We start from the raw sequence: 16,496 nt of genomic DNA, 5'->3' as shown, positions 1-16,496 counted from the left end.
CCGTTAAAATATTTCAGTTTCTTGTTTGTGTATTCCAGCACTGCACACTCTGGATATTCTCTAAATCAACTTTATTATGTGCACGCTTAATGCTTTTTTTGCGGTATTCAAGGAGTTCATAAGGTTTTTAAAATAATAAGAAACAGGGGTTGAACAAAATAACTAGATTAAATTACAGCTACATTTTAATATAGGCCTACTCGGAATACTTGTTATTGATAAAATGAATGCATGTTATTCACACAATAGCAATTAATTATTCATAATGTATTGATTCTTCCTAAATCCTCTTTTTCATCTTTTAAATGTTTCTTTCTAAAATAGCCTACTGTTTATACACTCAGAAAGTCTTCCAGTTTTGTATTGGAGACATTCAGGTGGCTATAATTACAAAGGAACTTAATCATTTCAATATTAAGAAGTGTTTTCTCAACATTTCGACATCGCATCAACTACTGATGAAAAACATTTATGTTTATTTGAATTATCACTCAGTGGGTTATTTGATAAGTATTACTGTCTTGGGAAGACTTTGTCTTTCAAACACATTCAAATGCACAAATTCATGTTATTGGTTATTAACATTTAATGCAGGGATTCAAAACTTCTTTCACCCAATATATTTACTTTGAGCTACCCCTGAAATTTTAAGGTAACAAGTTCACAGTTAACACAGTTCTCTGACGTTGATTAAGTCTAAACATGACATGCAGGTAAACAAATATTGCATTTTTTAGTAAGCGTTTTATTTTGATTCATGATATTTTACAATTATTTTAATAAAATCATTTTATTACATTTATTTAAATTATACATTTTTATGATTTAATTAATTATTCGCTTTTCATTTAACCCACAAACCCCCTGCAGTTCCTTCACAAACTCGATGTAATGTTTAATGCACTTTATGTTGTTGAAAACAATGAATGGAATATATTTTCTTTTTTTACATTTTTATATCCCTATGGTACAAGATTATCCCATTTAAATCAATGTGATAAACGAGCAGTCTGATTATATTCCCCAAAAATGTGTAGTGTAATGTAATCGATTGCGTTACTGACTACAATTTTTTGTCATTTGGAATCAGTAAGTCATAATTTTCAAGTAATCTACCCAGCTCTGAATATGGACACCTGGCAGGCAGCATTTATTTATTACCAACCTTTAGCTTCCAGCTTCTTAGATTCATTCATTACAACATTTGAATAGTCTTCAGCTGAATTTTGATTTAGAGAAGGTGAGGAGGAAATCATGCTTCTCAGTCTTCTCCCCGAAACAGCCAGCAATGGTTTAACAATCATGAAGTCACAAGGGTGATTCTCAGGTGATTTATCTGGACATGGCAGTTCATCTTGGTGCTCCAAATGTCCAAGTTTTATGATCTTTTTTTGCTTTTTAGCACTGGTGTCTGTGATTTAAGTTTTCGCAGTTACGGCTCTTTCATGGATGTTAGTGCTTGTACTAAACACTGCTGAACATAAATTATATCACACTGATATTCAACCTAGAGAATATATACAATGAAAAAGATAATAGCCACATTTGTTTTTTTCACTGTAGCCTACACAAATGATATTGCCCCTTATAGGTTAATAACCATGGGTGGTCACATTATTTTGCCTAACCACTATATTAATCATGAGTCCAGGAAATAACTATAGTATTTTATAGTATAACCTTATTGGACAGGGTTAAACCACTTATTTAAAACTCCTAAATTCTAGAAATCATCATATTCATTGCCTTGATAACACAACAGCATGAGATACAGCATGCGGGTGAAGTCATGCTGAACGAATCACACTGTGAGACCTGCTCTTTTGACCACATGTCTGTTGATTTCCATAAATAATGAAAGTCATGCACAGAAAAAATGCACTTTATTTCCTTAAAAAATATAAAATGCAGATGGAGCCAGAGCAATCAGCACCCAGTGCATTTCCCTTGCAACAAAACTTCTTCTGAGCAGGTCCCACAGTGCATTTCTACATCCAGCGAGCACATTATTACTATCTAGGAAATGTGCTTCATCCTCTAGGGCAGTGGTTCCCAAACTTTTCCATTCCACGACCCACCTAGACAAGTGTAATATATTTCACGACCCACCAAAATATTAAAAAAAAAAAAAAAACAACGAGTGAAATTACTTTAAACCTAATCTTACTTAAAATTTTTATGACAGAAATTAAGTATTTAAGAAAAATAACCATTTTATTTTAGAGTACAACTGAAAATTTCACTACAAATTTACAAGTTTTAATTTTTGTTTACTGGCGTTAAAATATGTAGTGTCCATAAAAACGTGAAGCAGGCTCACTCCAGTGAAGTGTGATCTGCGCTGCTGTGTTTTGTTGCATTCATGATCCTTCCGTGTGTGTCGGCGAGAACGGAGCACAATCCAACACTTTTTTAGAAAAGCATAAGAAGCAAAGCAGAACTATCTAAAACAGTTTGGAGATTAAAATAATTGTGAAATAGGTAAAAAAAGACCGATTGAACCTTTTAATGACATTGCTCTGAGACCTTCAAAACACGCAACGCACACGGACTTAATTGCAATTTGAAAATCACACTAAGGATATTGCAGTTCATTATTAATGTTGGTGGGCTATATCGTTGTGATGAGTGGGTTCCCAGTTCCCGCCTCCTTCTTCCTGTGATTGTTAAGATTTTAATGTTTTACACTGGTGCCGAAGCCAGGGAGGAAGGAGGGGCGCGCTGCCGAAGATCCTTCGCCGCTGGGGTGAATCCGCAGTGCCATCGAGCAGGGCGAAGGAGTCTGCCGCCGAGGGTGCTCGATGTGGTGGGCTGGAGTGAGTTGCCGGGGGGGGGGGGGGGGGGGGGGGGGCGAACTCACTCCAGCCCACCGCCTCGATGACTCCTTCGTGGAAAGAGGTGGGAACCGGCGGACAATCAAACAAAGTTTTAATAACCAAATAAACACAAAACAGCGCGACAGCCCCTCTCGGATGACTGCCGTGCACAAATAAAAAACAAACACAAAATAAAACCCAGGCCTGGTCCTCTCTCGTCCTTCACTGTCATCGCTCCTCTTTTGTATCTTTCCGATCTCCTCCGTGGTTCTTGAGACCGGTGAGTGTTGCTCATTTCCCAATCACTCCACCGGCCTAGCTCTGTTCCCATGGCACTAGGCCCCGCCCCACTCGTCACATTCGTGCAGCCCTAGACTGAACTGTGTTAGTGTCTGTGTGTCATTGAAACGCAAAATTAGCTGCAGCCAAGTGACTTTGTGCGACCCACCTTGTTCCATTCCGTGACCCACGAGTGGGTCGCGACCCACAGTTTGAAAACCCCTGCTCTAGGGTATGATAAATCCATTCCAACCTGGAATCCATATGCTTTTTGCTGATTAGGTGAGAATATGAGGAATGTTAAGCCAGCCTCGTTCTCTCTTTACCCCATTCCATTCAGGACGTTCCCAAGAGTAATATTCTGATGTTTATGAGCCTAAAATGTCTTCAAAGTGTCGTAGTTATAAATTCCTGTCACATTATGACAGATTTTCCCACTGAAATCTTATTAATGAAAAACTGCAAGTTTACATATATCACTGGAAACGTGAAACAAAGTTATATGCTGAAACCTCTGGGTTTGGTGGCGTATTTCCTTCATTGTTATGTCAAATCAGCAAAATATATGTTACAAATATTTGACTTCATTTCAGTAACCACAATAGCAGGCAAGAGTGAATGCTAACGCTATTCACTATTAACTAGTTGCTTATGAGCATGCATATTACTAGCATATTGGCTGTGCTTTATAGTACTTATAAAGAACATATTAATGTCTTCTTCAGCATGACTGTATTCTAGATCCTTTAAGCACAGCAATTTAACTGCTTAAAACCTGTCCGTGGATTAGTTCGAAGTATTTAATTAAAGGAAAAGTTCACTCAAAAATAAAAGTTAGCTGAAAGTATACACAACATCAGATCATCCAAGATGCAGATTAGTTTGTTTCTTCATCAGAACAGATTTGGAGAAATGTAGCATTGCATCACTTGCTTACCAGTGGGTCCTCTGCAGTGAATGGGTGCCGTCAAAATGAGAGTCCAAACAGCTCGTGGTGTGGATTACTTGTGGATTATTGTGATGTTTTTATCAGACTCTCATTCTGACGGCACCCATTCACTGCAGAGCATCCACTGGTGAAAAAGTGATGTAATGCTAAATTTTTCCAAATCGGTTCAGATGAAGAAACAAACTCCTGTACATCTGGGATGGCCTGAGGGTGAGTTTTTTTTTTCAGAAAATTAACTTTTTTTTCTTCAGTAGAATCAGAATGGTTTGAAATCCTATTTGAAATGCATTATCTCTTTTCTCACGGTATATTGAAAAAATTGTTCTGATATTTGGCATGCCATCACAAAATACACAATGTGCATTAAGCAGCTGTACTCTCTGAACTTTGATATATATTTAAAAAGCATGCAAAGCAATTCTCTCGCTGTGATACCAGACCTTTTCTGTTAGTCCTTCAAAACACATAGTTGATAAAACACCAAAGTCTGCTCACTTTTCAGCTGCTGGTTGTGAAATGGAGTTTTACATGTGTCTAAAAGAAAGAGCAGTGCAGATGATTCTGGGCATTGACTCTTCTGATCTCAGGAGACCAGAGCACATCAAACTCAGGATCACGTGAACCTTACAGGATTGGGTTTTAATGCATCAGACAGCAGCGTTGTGAGAGCTGGAAGCTTGCAGACCAAAAACAGGCAAAACTATATTACACAACAGTCATAACTTGCATTTTCCTGCAACGATCACTTAAGGTACCGGTAATGTCATTCACTGCCACACTCAAGTATCTCATTGTATGAAAATTGGGTCCATAATGTCGGAAAATAGGGAACAAAAATAATTAATAAATTATATATCATGCAGCTGCAATTAAATATTCACATTAAAACATATTATACAAATTAAGTAAATACGTGAGTATATGATGGGTAACAAGTAAACAAAAAAAACTGATCGATAATCATATTCTTACGATAAAAACAGTCGGCATAATTTTCTTTACGCAAAAGACAATGTTTGCGAGATTCACACAAATGAATGTTGTTTTTCTATGATGCATTGTCTGCAGCTGGATTTATGCATATAAATCATCGTGAGATGTTACGGCTGTGGGTTTGAGATAAATAAAGTAACTTGTTTAATATCTGGAACGGGCGAGAAACTTTTAAATAAATGTCACACAATGAAAATTAAAACAATTCAGGATGAAAATCTTCCCCGCTGCTGCAGCTCTCAAATGACGTTTGCGAAACACTGATGGTGTTTGGTATTGGTGACGTCAAACCTTGTGCAATATGTCCAAATTCAACTTCGATTTGTGAGCTTTACTAGACATGAGTAGATAATGATAGAACTATTCCGGTAAACTGTCAATGTTTGCCCAAGTCATAACATCAGCATACATGGGATAATGCAGACAATGGTGTTTTAATCAGGAGCTAATGACACACCAATGCGCAGGAGAAGAATAATATTTAGGGGAAATAAACACAGTGATGTCACAGGACTGTTTTTCCTGTTACTTTCCCACCATGCATCACCCCCTTGCCTCATTGCTCCTGCCTGGGCATTCCCACAGTATCCCAGCACGATCTGAAGTTTTGGCTCCAAACTCTACAACAATATCCGGATCACTCATCGCAGTACATTGGGAAATGTTTTCTATGCTCACTATACGATCTCCCTCTTACACTAATAGAACGAGACAGTGGTGTAATTCTCCAGATGGTGCTATAAAAAGCTTTACTCAAATGGACAGCAACTGACTGGAAGCTTATGTCAGCAACTTCTGGAATGCTCTGGGTTTTATTATCTGTATCTGTTACGGCTGGTTTTTACCAGGCTAGCTTGGCTAGAGAGCTGGCCAATCACGTCATGCCCCACATTGATACGACGGGTCTGGAAACATGACTTCTAGCATCTGATATGGTCATGGAAGAACCATTAGATGACTTTGGAATACCGTCTGAACACAATAAAATATTTATATAAAAAGTGAGCAATCCCTCACCCAGGATTGGGTTGTTAGCTTTGAATGCAACGTGGGCCGCGTTTTGGGGGAATTGAAAGCAGAAATGTTTGCAAACTGTGATTTGGTGTGATAATGTTTAGGGTTTGCAAACAGTTGCAGTCTCTGGGATGGTGGGAAAAGTAACAGTATTTGTAGATTTCAGCAACTCCTTAGACCAAGATTCGAAAGGTTTTTCCATCACTCAGCATTAGATCCCATTTTACACATACATGTAGCTCTCGATTCTGACTTGTACAATAAAACATTGTACTTGCATCACGAAAATTAGTGCATGTAAACGTTTTCAATAGTTAGCCTATGTTAGATTATGGTGACCAGATTTCTAAAACCAGGGAAATGTTCTGTGGTCAAAATGTCATTGAAATCTCACCTGCTATTATCTAGACATTTTGTATTGTTTTTAAATGGATTCAGATAAAGTACCACATAACAACCTGTCAATCTATTTTTGAGCTTATTTACAGATTCAAACAGCGTAAGTGATGGAGAGAAAAGACAGTATTTACATAATAATACCTTGAGCTCTTTTAAAGTTTCTTTTACAATCACATAAACCAACGAACGTGGGCAGAAAAAGAAAGCACTAAAATCATAGAAAAGAAGACAAATTACAAATGTGTCAAAACTTCAATTTTCTTGTCTCACGTTCAGAAAAAAAGGGAATGGATTTATTGTTTGCTACACCATCACACTGCATTTAAAGTAAAGAAACATTTTCAGGGGGCAGCTGCCCTCTCTTTCAATGGTTTGAAGGCGGAGGAGGTTGTCAAAATATCTCCACTGACGTGTCCATCACAGCTTCGCCTCAGGTCCTCAGAGTAATTGATGTCTTCTTAAGAGTTTTAGCTGTAAACATTGTGGAGGAACCTCAAGGAAGTTTCACCCAAGGGAGCTTCTCATAACTAATGATCACCAATGCCACAGTTTCACTTAAGGAATGTCAACCTACATTCATGAGGAACAAGAAACCATCTCACATTACACTCGTGGAGCTTACACATAACTTAATTGAGGTCCTGGGGAGATTCTGGGAATCTTATCACAACCAAGATTGAGCCTGTTCCCCTCTAACGAAGTTGGGAGTTTCTGACTTCCCAAGATGAAAAAAAACAAACATATCCATCTCTTTTTTGCTTTGAGTTCGCCCAAAAGAGGAAGGCAGCATAATTGAATACTGAACACATAGTTAAAAACTTCCAATGAAGCTAAATATGTTTTTGAATAGAGGCACTAAACAAGTGGAATGTTTCTGTACATACTCAAACCGAAGGAAAGTATTGCACAGCGGGATGGGTTGTTGTTTTAGAGGCCTTGGAAATTTCTGAGAAATCAGAAAGAAAAGAAACATCTCTGAACATATGTCATGCATCAAGACAGGCACAGCTGTTTTAAGGCCAATCCGTTTTCGACACAAATGAAAATGTTTAAAGAGACGTGTGCAGCATGTTTTGCAGATGAGAAAGAATGAATCACAAAATAACACACCGATAAAACTTTCCCCCATTTTTATGCTGTTTGGGTAGGAAAATCTGGAGTAATCTGTGGTCCAGATTTTTACAGATCTGCCATCAGTAGTTCAATCATCATGTTATGAAGCGACGAGAATACTTTTTGTCTGAATTACTGTAGCACCATTTTGGAAAATATCCACTGAACGCAAACTGTGTACGCTCTCTCAGAGGAGACAAATTGTTGAATAAAGTCATTATTTTTGTTTTCTTCGCTTCGTTCTTCATAATGTTATGGTTGAACCACTGATGGCTGATGGACTATTCTGATGCTTTTCATACTTGTCTGGACCTTGACAGTGTATTTTACTTTGCAGTCTATGGGACAGTCACAAGCCTCCCGGTTTTCATCCAAAATCTCTTACATTGTGTTCCAAAGACGATAAAGCTTTTACTGGTTTGGAATGACATGGGGGTAAATGATTAATGGCAAAATTTTCATTTTGGGGTCGAGTATCCCTTTAAAACGTGTGTATTTGAAATGCATATATAAGATTTTCGTCCATTTGGATTACAGTTATAACATAAACAAACTGAAACTGATAAACTTAATTTGATGCATGTATTGTAGTCAAATTAAATAGGTAAGATTTCTGTAATAGTAACAAACTGAATGTGTTGTATACAATAACCAGGTTTATATATTTATTGTCAATCAATCCTATTTGTTTCAGTCTTACATATTTTAACTAATTATTGCTTGTTCCATAGCTAGCCATATTTACAGTACCTAACAAATACATGTAACTGTTCTCACAATGAACAGAGTTATGCTGCTTCTAAGCAATATGAATATATGCATTCAGAAACAAAATATTATTTAAATAGATTCAAATAGTTAATAATAAACTATGCCAAAATGTATTAGTCCAATGCTCATAATAACTGAAATAACCGAATTAGCCAGAATATTAATTAAACAAAAACACAAAGGGCTGATAAAAAAATTAATAGTTTGAAATGGACTGAACTTTCTCTGTGTCTGCCGTCTTTGACGTCACGGCTCAGGACAGTCACTAGTGAAGGCTTTGGGAATGTGTGCGTTCTTGTGGTGCCATTAGTCACTCATGACATCAGTTTTCCAGTATGTTCGGACAACATGAGCATCCTGCATCCAGCAGCGCCAACAGGGAAACTCCTACTGAGGTGAATGGGAAATCTAATGGCCAGACACTCAAAGTTAGCCATCTAAAGTCAGTAGAATGATGCTTAGCTGTTAATCTGACAGAGCAATAGAATACCATCCTCTGTTCCACATCATATGAAACAGTTCAACTGAAAACACACCTGAAAACAGCAGGGCAGAAAGTTATGTTGTTATTTGTCACTCAAAACCTGTTAATGGTTTTATTGCAAAACCCAACAGGTCCTGACCTGATCCTGTCAGATATGACAGTGTATAGTGCACGCAACAGAAAATAAACGCACTGGTAGCATTCCAAAACAAAAACAGGTCTTGATTGCATAGCTGCAGGCCTGTGAGATGGGTAATGAAACTTTTACAACTATGCTAAAAGTGTTTACAATTATTTAGAACTATAAAAAGGCATTTTTTTTGTTTACTTCATCTGTCAAATTAATAGAGTTCAAGGAATAGCTCAGTCAAAAAAATTAAATTTGCTGAAAATGGACTCGCATTCTGACGGCACCCATTCACTGCAGAGGATCCACTGGTGAGCAATTGATATGATGCTAAATTTCTCCAAATCTGATGTAGAAACAAACTCATCTACATCTTGGATGGTGTGAGGGTTGGTATATGTTCAGCAAATGTTCATTTTGGGTGGAAATATTTCTTTAAACTTTCCACAACCTCTCATGAATCATGAGATGATTAGAAATAAATAAAAAGTATTTTAATTAGAGGAACAAACTCATCCTAAATGTTACTAAATGTAATCATAAAATCAACAACAGCAGTATAAATTAAACTTACAAATGGTTAAACAATGCATTGTTATGCTATTGATTCATGAGGGTGCATACTGCCAAGAAAGCAAATGTAATATTTTTTGGTTCAACTTAAAAAAATAAAGAAATCATATGGAAAGCTATTGAGATATCACTTGGCTTTCAGAACAGTTGTTAGAACTTCAAAGTATTCAGTAAACTACAATAAAGTTTTAATATTCCAGTAAATCTTATTAAGTTATCTTGATCATTATTTAAAATACCTTGACTTTTTTTTAACAATGAATCGCATTAGTTAAAAAAAAGTGTACACTGTTACACAACGTCAATGAAAACAGGAATGACAGTGATTGCAGCCAGATTCGAATCACTCGATGCATTTGACCCATGCAAAACATCTCAAGTTTCTCTTCTAAACAAGAGTCTAATCAAAGAGCATCAAGATCCTCTGGAATGTTGAAGACATCTGCAAAGTACTTCTGCATTAAACTGAGATGCACGCAATGAACGTGATTTAAGAGATCTGATGTTTACGCTTCTAGCCAGTCAAGTCATGTCATGCTTCACCCAGGAGGAATTTAACGTGAACATTTTTGACAGTGTACAGAAATGCAATTATATGACAGGCTGATATGGCGTCTCAGGACGCTCACATGCATTTAGAAGAAATCCCTCTCCCAAAACAATGACTTGCTATCTTCAAGTCATGTCAGAACGGTCATATACGATGAGCGTGCTTGAACATTACCACATGGGCTACAACATACCACATTACATAACTGGAACTTGCAATTTACTTTAAAGGAATACACCCAAGAATGACAATTTGCTGAAAATGTACTCGCTCTCAGACCATTTTAGATGTGTTTGTTACTGTAGAAATATAGCATTACATCACTTGCTCACCAGTGGATCCTCTGCAGTGAATGGGTGCCGTCAGAATGAGAGTCCACTCCAAACAGCTGATAAAAACATCACCATAATTTACCTATAATTTATAGGTAAAATACAAATTAACTTCTGTGTTTTGGAAGTGGGTGACTTCCAAAGAGGAAATTGTCTGAAGTGGAAGTGGTTCCCAATGAATACAGCTCACTCAGTTTGACTGAAATCCACATATTCCATGAGAATTTATTGTCACAAGCACAATTTTTCGTCATAAAGTCACACAAAAATAACAGAACACATTTACACAATGTATACAATCCTAGACTCATTGTACAATGGACAGGCTAACTAAGTACCGAGAGTTAAATATGTACTCACATTGCACACAATGATATTAAACCTACACAAGTATATATAGCTGTATGCGAAATAAAACATGGTCTGACATAAAAACAAATCGCATTATTTACATTAAACATCCATTTGATTTCCAAAAAGGTTTAGATTTCATGTCAAGGTCTTTCCATCAGTCCAGAGTTGTGGCATGATCGAGAAAACAAGAAGTCCCACATTATTCGTCCAAAAGTTAATAGTACGAATCGCAGCTGCCTCAAAGATAACAATGAACACCGCAGAATGCTTGATATTTATGCTGCATCTGCTCATACGAGGCTGGTGTTGATTACTTCACAAAGTGACACTGTTGCTAGTGTTTTTTTTTATAAGAAAAAAAAAACAAGTAAAAAAAACAAAACAATTGCAAATGCAAATTTTAAATTCAAATCAAATACTGTTTATGTCTTTACATCCATCTACATTTATTATTAGTTAAGCTAGGTAATAGACATCACTACATAGACTACATTTTACAAGGTAAGCGTAAAAAGATCTTCACTTTTTTTGTCAGCGAAATGCTGTTTGGCAACGAAAAATGAGGTGCGACAAGTGAAGAAAACGATCCTTCGCTTCTCAAAAGATTTTGAAAATACTTCTGTACGGTAAAAGCGTAAAAAAAAAAAAGAAAACCGTTATATTTATGTGTGTATGTGAGAACAGTATTGACTTGAAGTTGCTGGGTGAATCCTCGAAACTTTAACTTGCATCCTGCATCATATTCACATTTTGCCCAATCTAGGCATTCATGTGCCTGCTTTCTATGTAAATTAGGCTTTTTATTGATGCTGCTTTATTATAAGTAAATGATGCCTTTGCATAAATAATCTTGCACTTTTACTGCTCACAAAATTGTCTGTAACATTTTTTGTGCTAATGGCAGCAGTTAATCATCACATGATGATTAAATGAAAGAAAAGCATCAAAACTGGGAATATATTTATTTTGCTCTTAGCGCTGTGTGTTTCTAACTGTTTGTGTACAAGTGATCAAGTCAAGAGTGTGTTTGTGTGTGTGTGTGTGTGTGTGTGCGTGTGTGTGTGTGTGTGTGTGTGTGTGCGTGTGTGTGTGCGTGTGTGTGTGTGCGTGTGTGTAGGCAGAAATGTGTTTCAGCAGCGTGATGTGTGTCACATGTGAGATGAAGTTACTGCAGTCCGAACTGAAACAAACAAACAAACAAACAAAAGAGTCTGTGATTACTCAGAAAACGGCGGGAACATGCCAAGGTCGGCAAAGTCTTCGATGTTGTAATTGGTTGTTCCTTGGGTTGGATCCCCTGGCATCGGTAGCATATCCTGTGGGACAGAAACAGAGCGCGGCGTGAGATCAGACGTCCAGTAGTGTAAGTGAATGTCACTATAAAGGCCGATTCATATCAAGAGATGCTACAGAAGTGAATCTGCATGACTAAGAATAGAATCAATAAAACAATTCAAACAATATTTATTTCTCAAATGGGACGCGTCACACAAGGTTTGACATCAGTGGTGACTTGTCCTTGGTTTTCCTCACAGCTCATCAATGCTGCGCTGTATTTTGAGATTTAGGAGCTATAACTGAAGAGACTGTAAATTACATTTAACACATTTATGCACACATTTATCCAAAGTGACTTGCATTTAAGGTACACATTTACATTTGATCAAATCTAGTGAGAACATAAACAGAAAATGTATATAAACAGAGTATAAATATTAGAATCTATTAAAATTTTAAATGAATAAAAATTATGAAATATTAGAAAACGAATGAAAATTTGAAATATTGCATTGGCAACTAACTGAAATAAAATGTATGTTTAAGTTGAAGTATTAAAATGATTAAAACGGAAAATTCTAAGTAGAAATATATATATATATATATATATATATATATATAAGAAAAACACATAGCAAAATGACTAAAATCTTCAAAATACTAAGACTAAAGTTATAACTGCAAATATAAAAATAATAGCCAAATCATAATATGAATCAATTCTATTATGGTATAAATCTGTGTATTGTGAAGAGTTGTAACTTTAATAATAACTACTTTTTTTATAAAAATAATATTATAACATATAAACCAGAGAATGATTAAATACATCAATAAATTATTTAAAGTGACAAAAGTGAAAATGACGTGACATACGGGGGTCAAGGGCCATGGTATTGAGGGTGGAGAGAGCACTGTACATTCACTCCCCCCACCTTCAATTCCTGCCGACCTGAGACTCGAACTCACAACCTTTAGATTACGAGTCCGGATCTCTAACCATTGGGCCAGGACAGTCTGGTTTGTTAGACCTTCAAATGTTCAATTTCCCATCAACAGACGTCTCCAGTGTACTGCACACAGGTGGATATTGATGTGTCTGACAGTGAGTTCACCTGGAAGACCTCGGTCTGGCTGGACTGAGGATGAGGATGAGGATGCTGGTCTCCTCCCTGCTGGCTGTGGTGTTGACTCTGCCACTGAGACCAGACCTCAGACGGCCGGCCCTGGAACTGCCCTCCGCTCTGACCGCCTTCACCAGACACATCTGGAGAAACCAACACAGACACATTCACAACGGCTCCCAAGAGTCACATCTTCAGCTTAAAGATGAACAGACATTACGCCCGAGACTCTGTATTGTGTTTTGGTTCTTTCTGCAACCCCAGCGAACTGCTGCTGTATGGAAAAGAGCTGAGAAGCATCATTATTGGTAACTAAAACTATTCAATTCTAAGTCATTTGTTGATTGAAACCTGAAATAAAATAAATTCTAAATATTACGTGAAAACTTAAAATGAAAAATAGAAACGGAATAAAATTAAAATGTCATTAAATATTAAAAAAGTGCTTAATTTTTATTATTGACTATTAAAAAACATTTTTTTCATTGAAATAAAGCAGAAATAAAATAAGCTATAAAACAAATATTAGATGAAAAATAATTATATCATGGAATAAAACAAAATATAAATGGAATTAAATTAAAGGAAAATAACTGAAATAAAAATAAGTGCTATTACTGTTAACTAGAACTATTAGGAACATGTTAATTAAAATAAAGTTGAAAGAAAATATCAATATTAGATGAAAACATTGAAAACGTATGAAAGATGAACTTAAAAAAAATAATTAAGAACTGAAAAAAAAAAAGAAAAACAGAAAAAAAACAATACCGCTAACTAAAAATATACAAAATCTAAATATCAGAATAAAAACCACAATAATTTACAGTATTTGAAAAATAATGTGTTTTTTGAACATTAAAGCATGTCAACATATTCTGTAATACCAAATGAACAAAATAATGATCTTTAAAAAAGGATCATATGACCCCTTTAAAATAAGTAAAAAAAAAAGCTAAATAGAAGTGTAAAAAAAGCTAACTAATACAAATGTACATAAAATTACTAAAACTAAAAGTAAAATAAAAAATATAAAAATCAAAGCTAATTCAAAATATATACAAAATAATACACTACTAATAGAAATACTACTACTACTAGTATAATAGTAATAGAAATAATAATAATAATATAACGGCAAAAAATCCTTGTGTGTTCTACAGAAAAACAAAGTAATGGAGGTGAATAAATGATGGCAAAGTATTGTGATATGGATCCCTCAGCGCTTCTCAACAAACATGTTTAGACTTTACAGTATCAACTTCCACATTAACTCCAACACGTCTACTTTTGCAGCATCTCAATCGAGCGTGCTTGTAAAACACTTGAAACACACGTACGACCTCCATTTCGCTCAATTTGCCGAACAGGGGGAGAGACATTTACTAGAGGCTGACAGAATCATTTAAAGGCATGCATCTAGTGTCTCTTCACCCGCGGGGCCCGAGTCTTTGCTTAGGAAACGAGTGAGTGAAGCAGACTAATGCGCGGCGTGGGTGGCTGTTTTTTGCAGGATGGCACAGCGGTGCCCTCGGGCTGTTTCTCTTATTCTCCATGCTGATGAGGCAGTGATGTAAGGTCAAACTTCTCATTTCCCTACTGTGTTAGTGTTTGTCGAGCAGACGCCGAGAGCAGCCCTTCTCAAGCTCGCTTTCTGTCTGTCTTTCCCTCAAGGTTCAGCCGTTTGACACGCCTCGTAAATCTCTCTATCAATTTTTCTGTTCGTCTTTGGTTGCGTTTCTCTCCCCAAGCCATCTTTCTCCATCCCCATCAATCTGAAATCAGCGTGCTTCATGTTCTCCCCCGGTATCTGTTGAGCTTACGTAGCGCTTATTCTCCGGTCGGCGGTCAAAAAGCCGGCGTGAGAAAAGCAAACGGCGTTCAAAGAGCGAGCCGTTATTCCCAACGCTCTTCAATCATTTTAAAGACTGAATGCACATTCTCTTGCTTTCACAACGATAAATGCAGCTGTTGAATGTGTGCTGTATTTCACGTATGCATATGTGACCCTGGAGCACAAAACCATCGCTGGGGTGTATTTGTAGCAATAGCCAAAAAAAAAAAACCTTTGTATGGGTCAAAATTATCGATTTTTTGTTTTATGCCAAAAATCATGAGGATATTAAGATCATGTTCCATGAAGATATTTAGTAAATTTGCTTCCATAAATATATCAAAACCAAATTTTTGATTAGTAATATGCATTGCTTTAATTTGAACAAATTTAAAAGTGATTTTTTTTAATATTTTGATTTTTTTGCATCCCCAGATTCCAGATATTCAAATAGTTGTGTCTCGGTCAAATATTGTCCGATCCTAACAAACCATACATCAAAAGAAAGCTTATTTATTCAGATTTTGAAAAATGACTTAAGACTGGTTTTGTAGTCCAGGGTCACATATAAAGACTGCAATTAAGGCACAATGTAACATAAACTGAGAATGAAACACATGAATAAAGGCAGTGCGATTATTGTTTATGCATTGCATTAGCTGTGAAAAGACTACATTGTACAAACTATGAAGCAGAAATCCAAAGAGTCTAACAGGAGCTGGTTTATCAGTAAATAAAGTCACAAGGCGATTCTCTTATTCTTAGTCTGTCAATGTAAGAACACTGATCATGTCTTGAAATAAAGATCACAGCCAATAACTAGCAGTCAATTAACGTCGAACATATACAAATAAAAAGAAATTGGCACCGGTTTGGTAATTACACCTAATAAATCTGCACGCAGATCTTGATATAAAATTGTTTAAATTAATGAGATTTCTGATCTTCAAACCGCTGCTCTGGTGGAGATGTGTTCCCCTGTCACTTCTCATTTCCATCAGAACGGAATATGAAATATGAAAATATGCTTTATAAAGTTCTTCGGAAAAGGGCAGAGTACAACTTTCCTCATTTTAACACTATGAAATTATCATAGAGAGAAAGTTATTAAGTATGGATAGGAAACAAGCCCACTTATATATTCTGGCATATTTGACATTTAACACTTATGCAAAAATAGTATGTATCACGCTTTCCACAAACATATGAGGGCAGCAAAAAAAATGTCAACTTTGGTAATAAACAGAAATGCTTCTGGAGCATAAAATGAGCATATTATAATGATTTCTGTGACACTGAAGACTGGAGTAATGATGCTGAAAATTCAGCTTTAAAATAACGAGAAGAAACTGCATCTTAAAATATATACAATTAGAAACCAGCTATAATAAAGTGTAATAATAGTTCACAATATTATTGTTTTTTTCTTTAATCAAATAAATGAAGCCTTAGTGAGCAAAAGAGATGAAGTACTTTTATTTGCAACTTTAAACTAAGTCTTTTTGT

At 36.1% G+C, this 16,496-nt stretch overlaps 1 protein-coding gene across 4 annotated transcripts in view; it reads right to left on the bottom strand.

Annotated features, from left to right (window-relative positions):
* Positions 1-10,594: 10,594 nt before the first annotated feature.
* LOC132101351 (aryl hydrocarbon receptor nuclear translocator 2) overlaps positions 10,595-16,496 on the bottom strand; it is a 73,749-nt gene continuing 67,847 nt past the window's right edge. For all 4 annotated transcript variants that reach the window (XM_059506247.1, XM_059506256.1, XM_059506262.1 and 1 more), the window contains 2 exons: positions 13,148-13,299; positions 10,595-12,070 (listed from right to left, as the gene is read on the bottom strand). In XM_059506247.1, coding sequence (XP_059362230.1) covers positions 11,972-12,070; positions 13,148-13,299 — 251 coding nt within the window. In that variant the 3' untranslated portion in view covers positions 10,595-11,971. The remainder of the gene's footprint in view (positions 12,071-13,147; positions 13,300-16,496) is intronic.

Source organism: Carassius carassius, chromosome 2, assembly GCF_963082965.1.
Source record: "Carassius carassius chromosome 2, fCarCar2.1, whole genome shotgun sequence".
Lineage (NCBI taxonomy): Eukaryota > Metazoa > Chordata > Actinopteri > Cypriniformes > Cyprinidae > Carassius > Carassius carassius.
The sequence above is the reverse complement of the archived record's forward strand: the minus strand, read 5'-3'. Positions and strand labels throughout refer to the sequence as shown.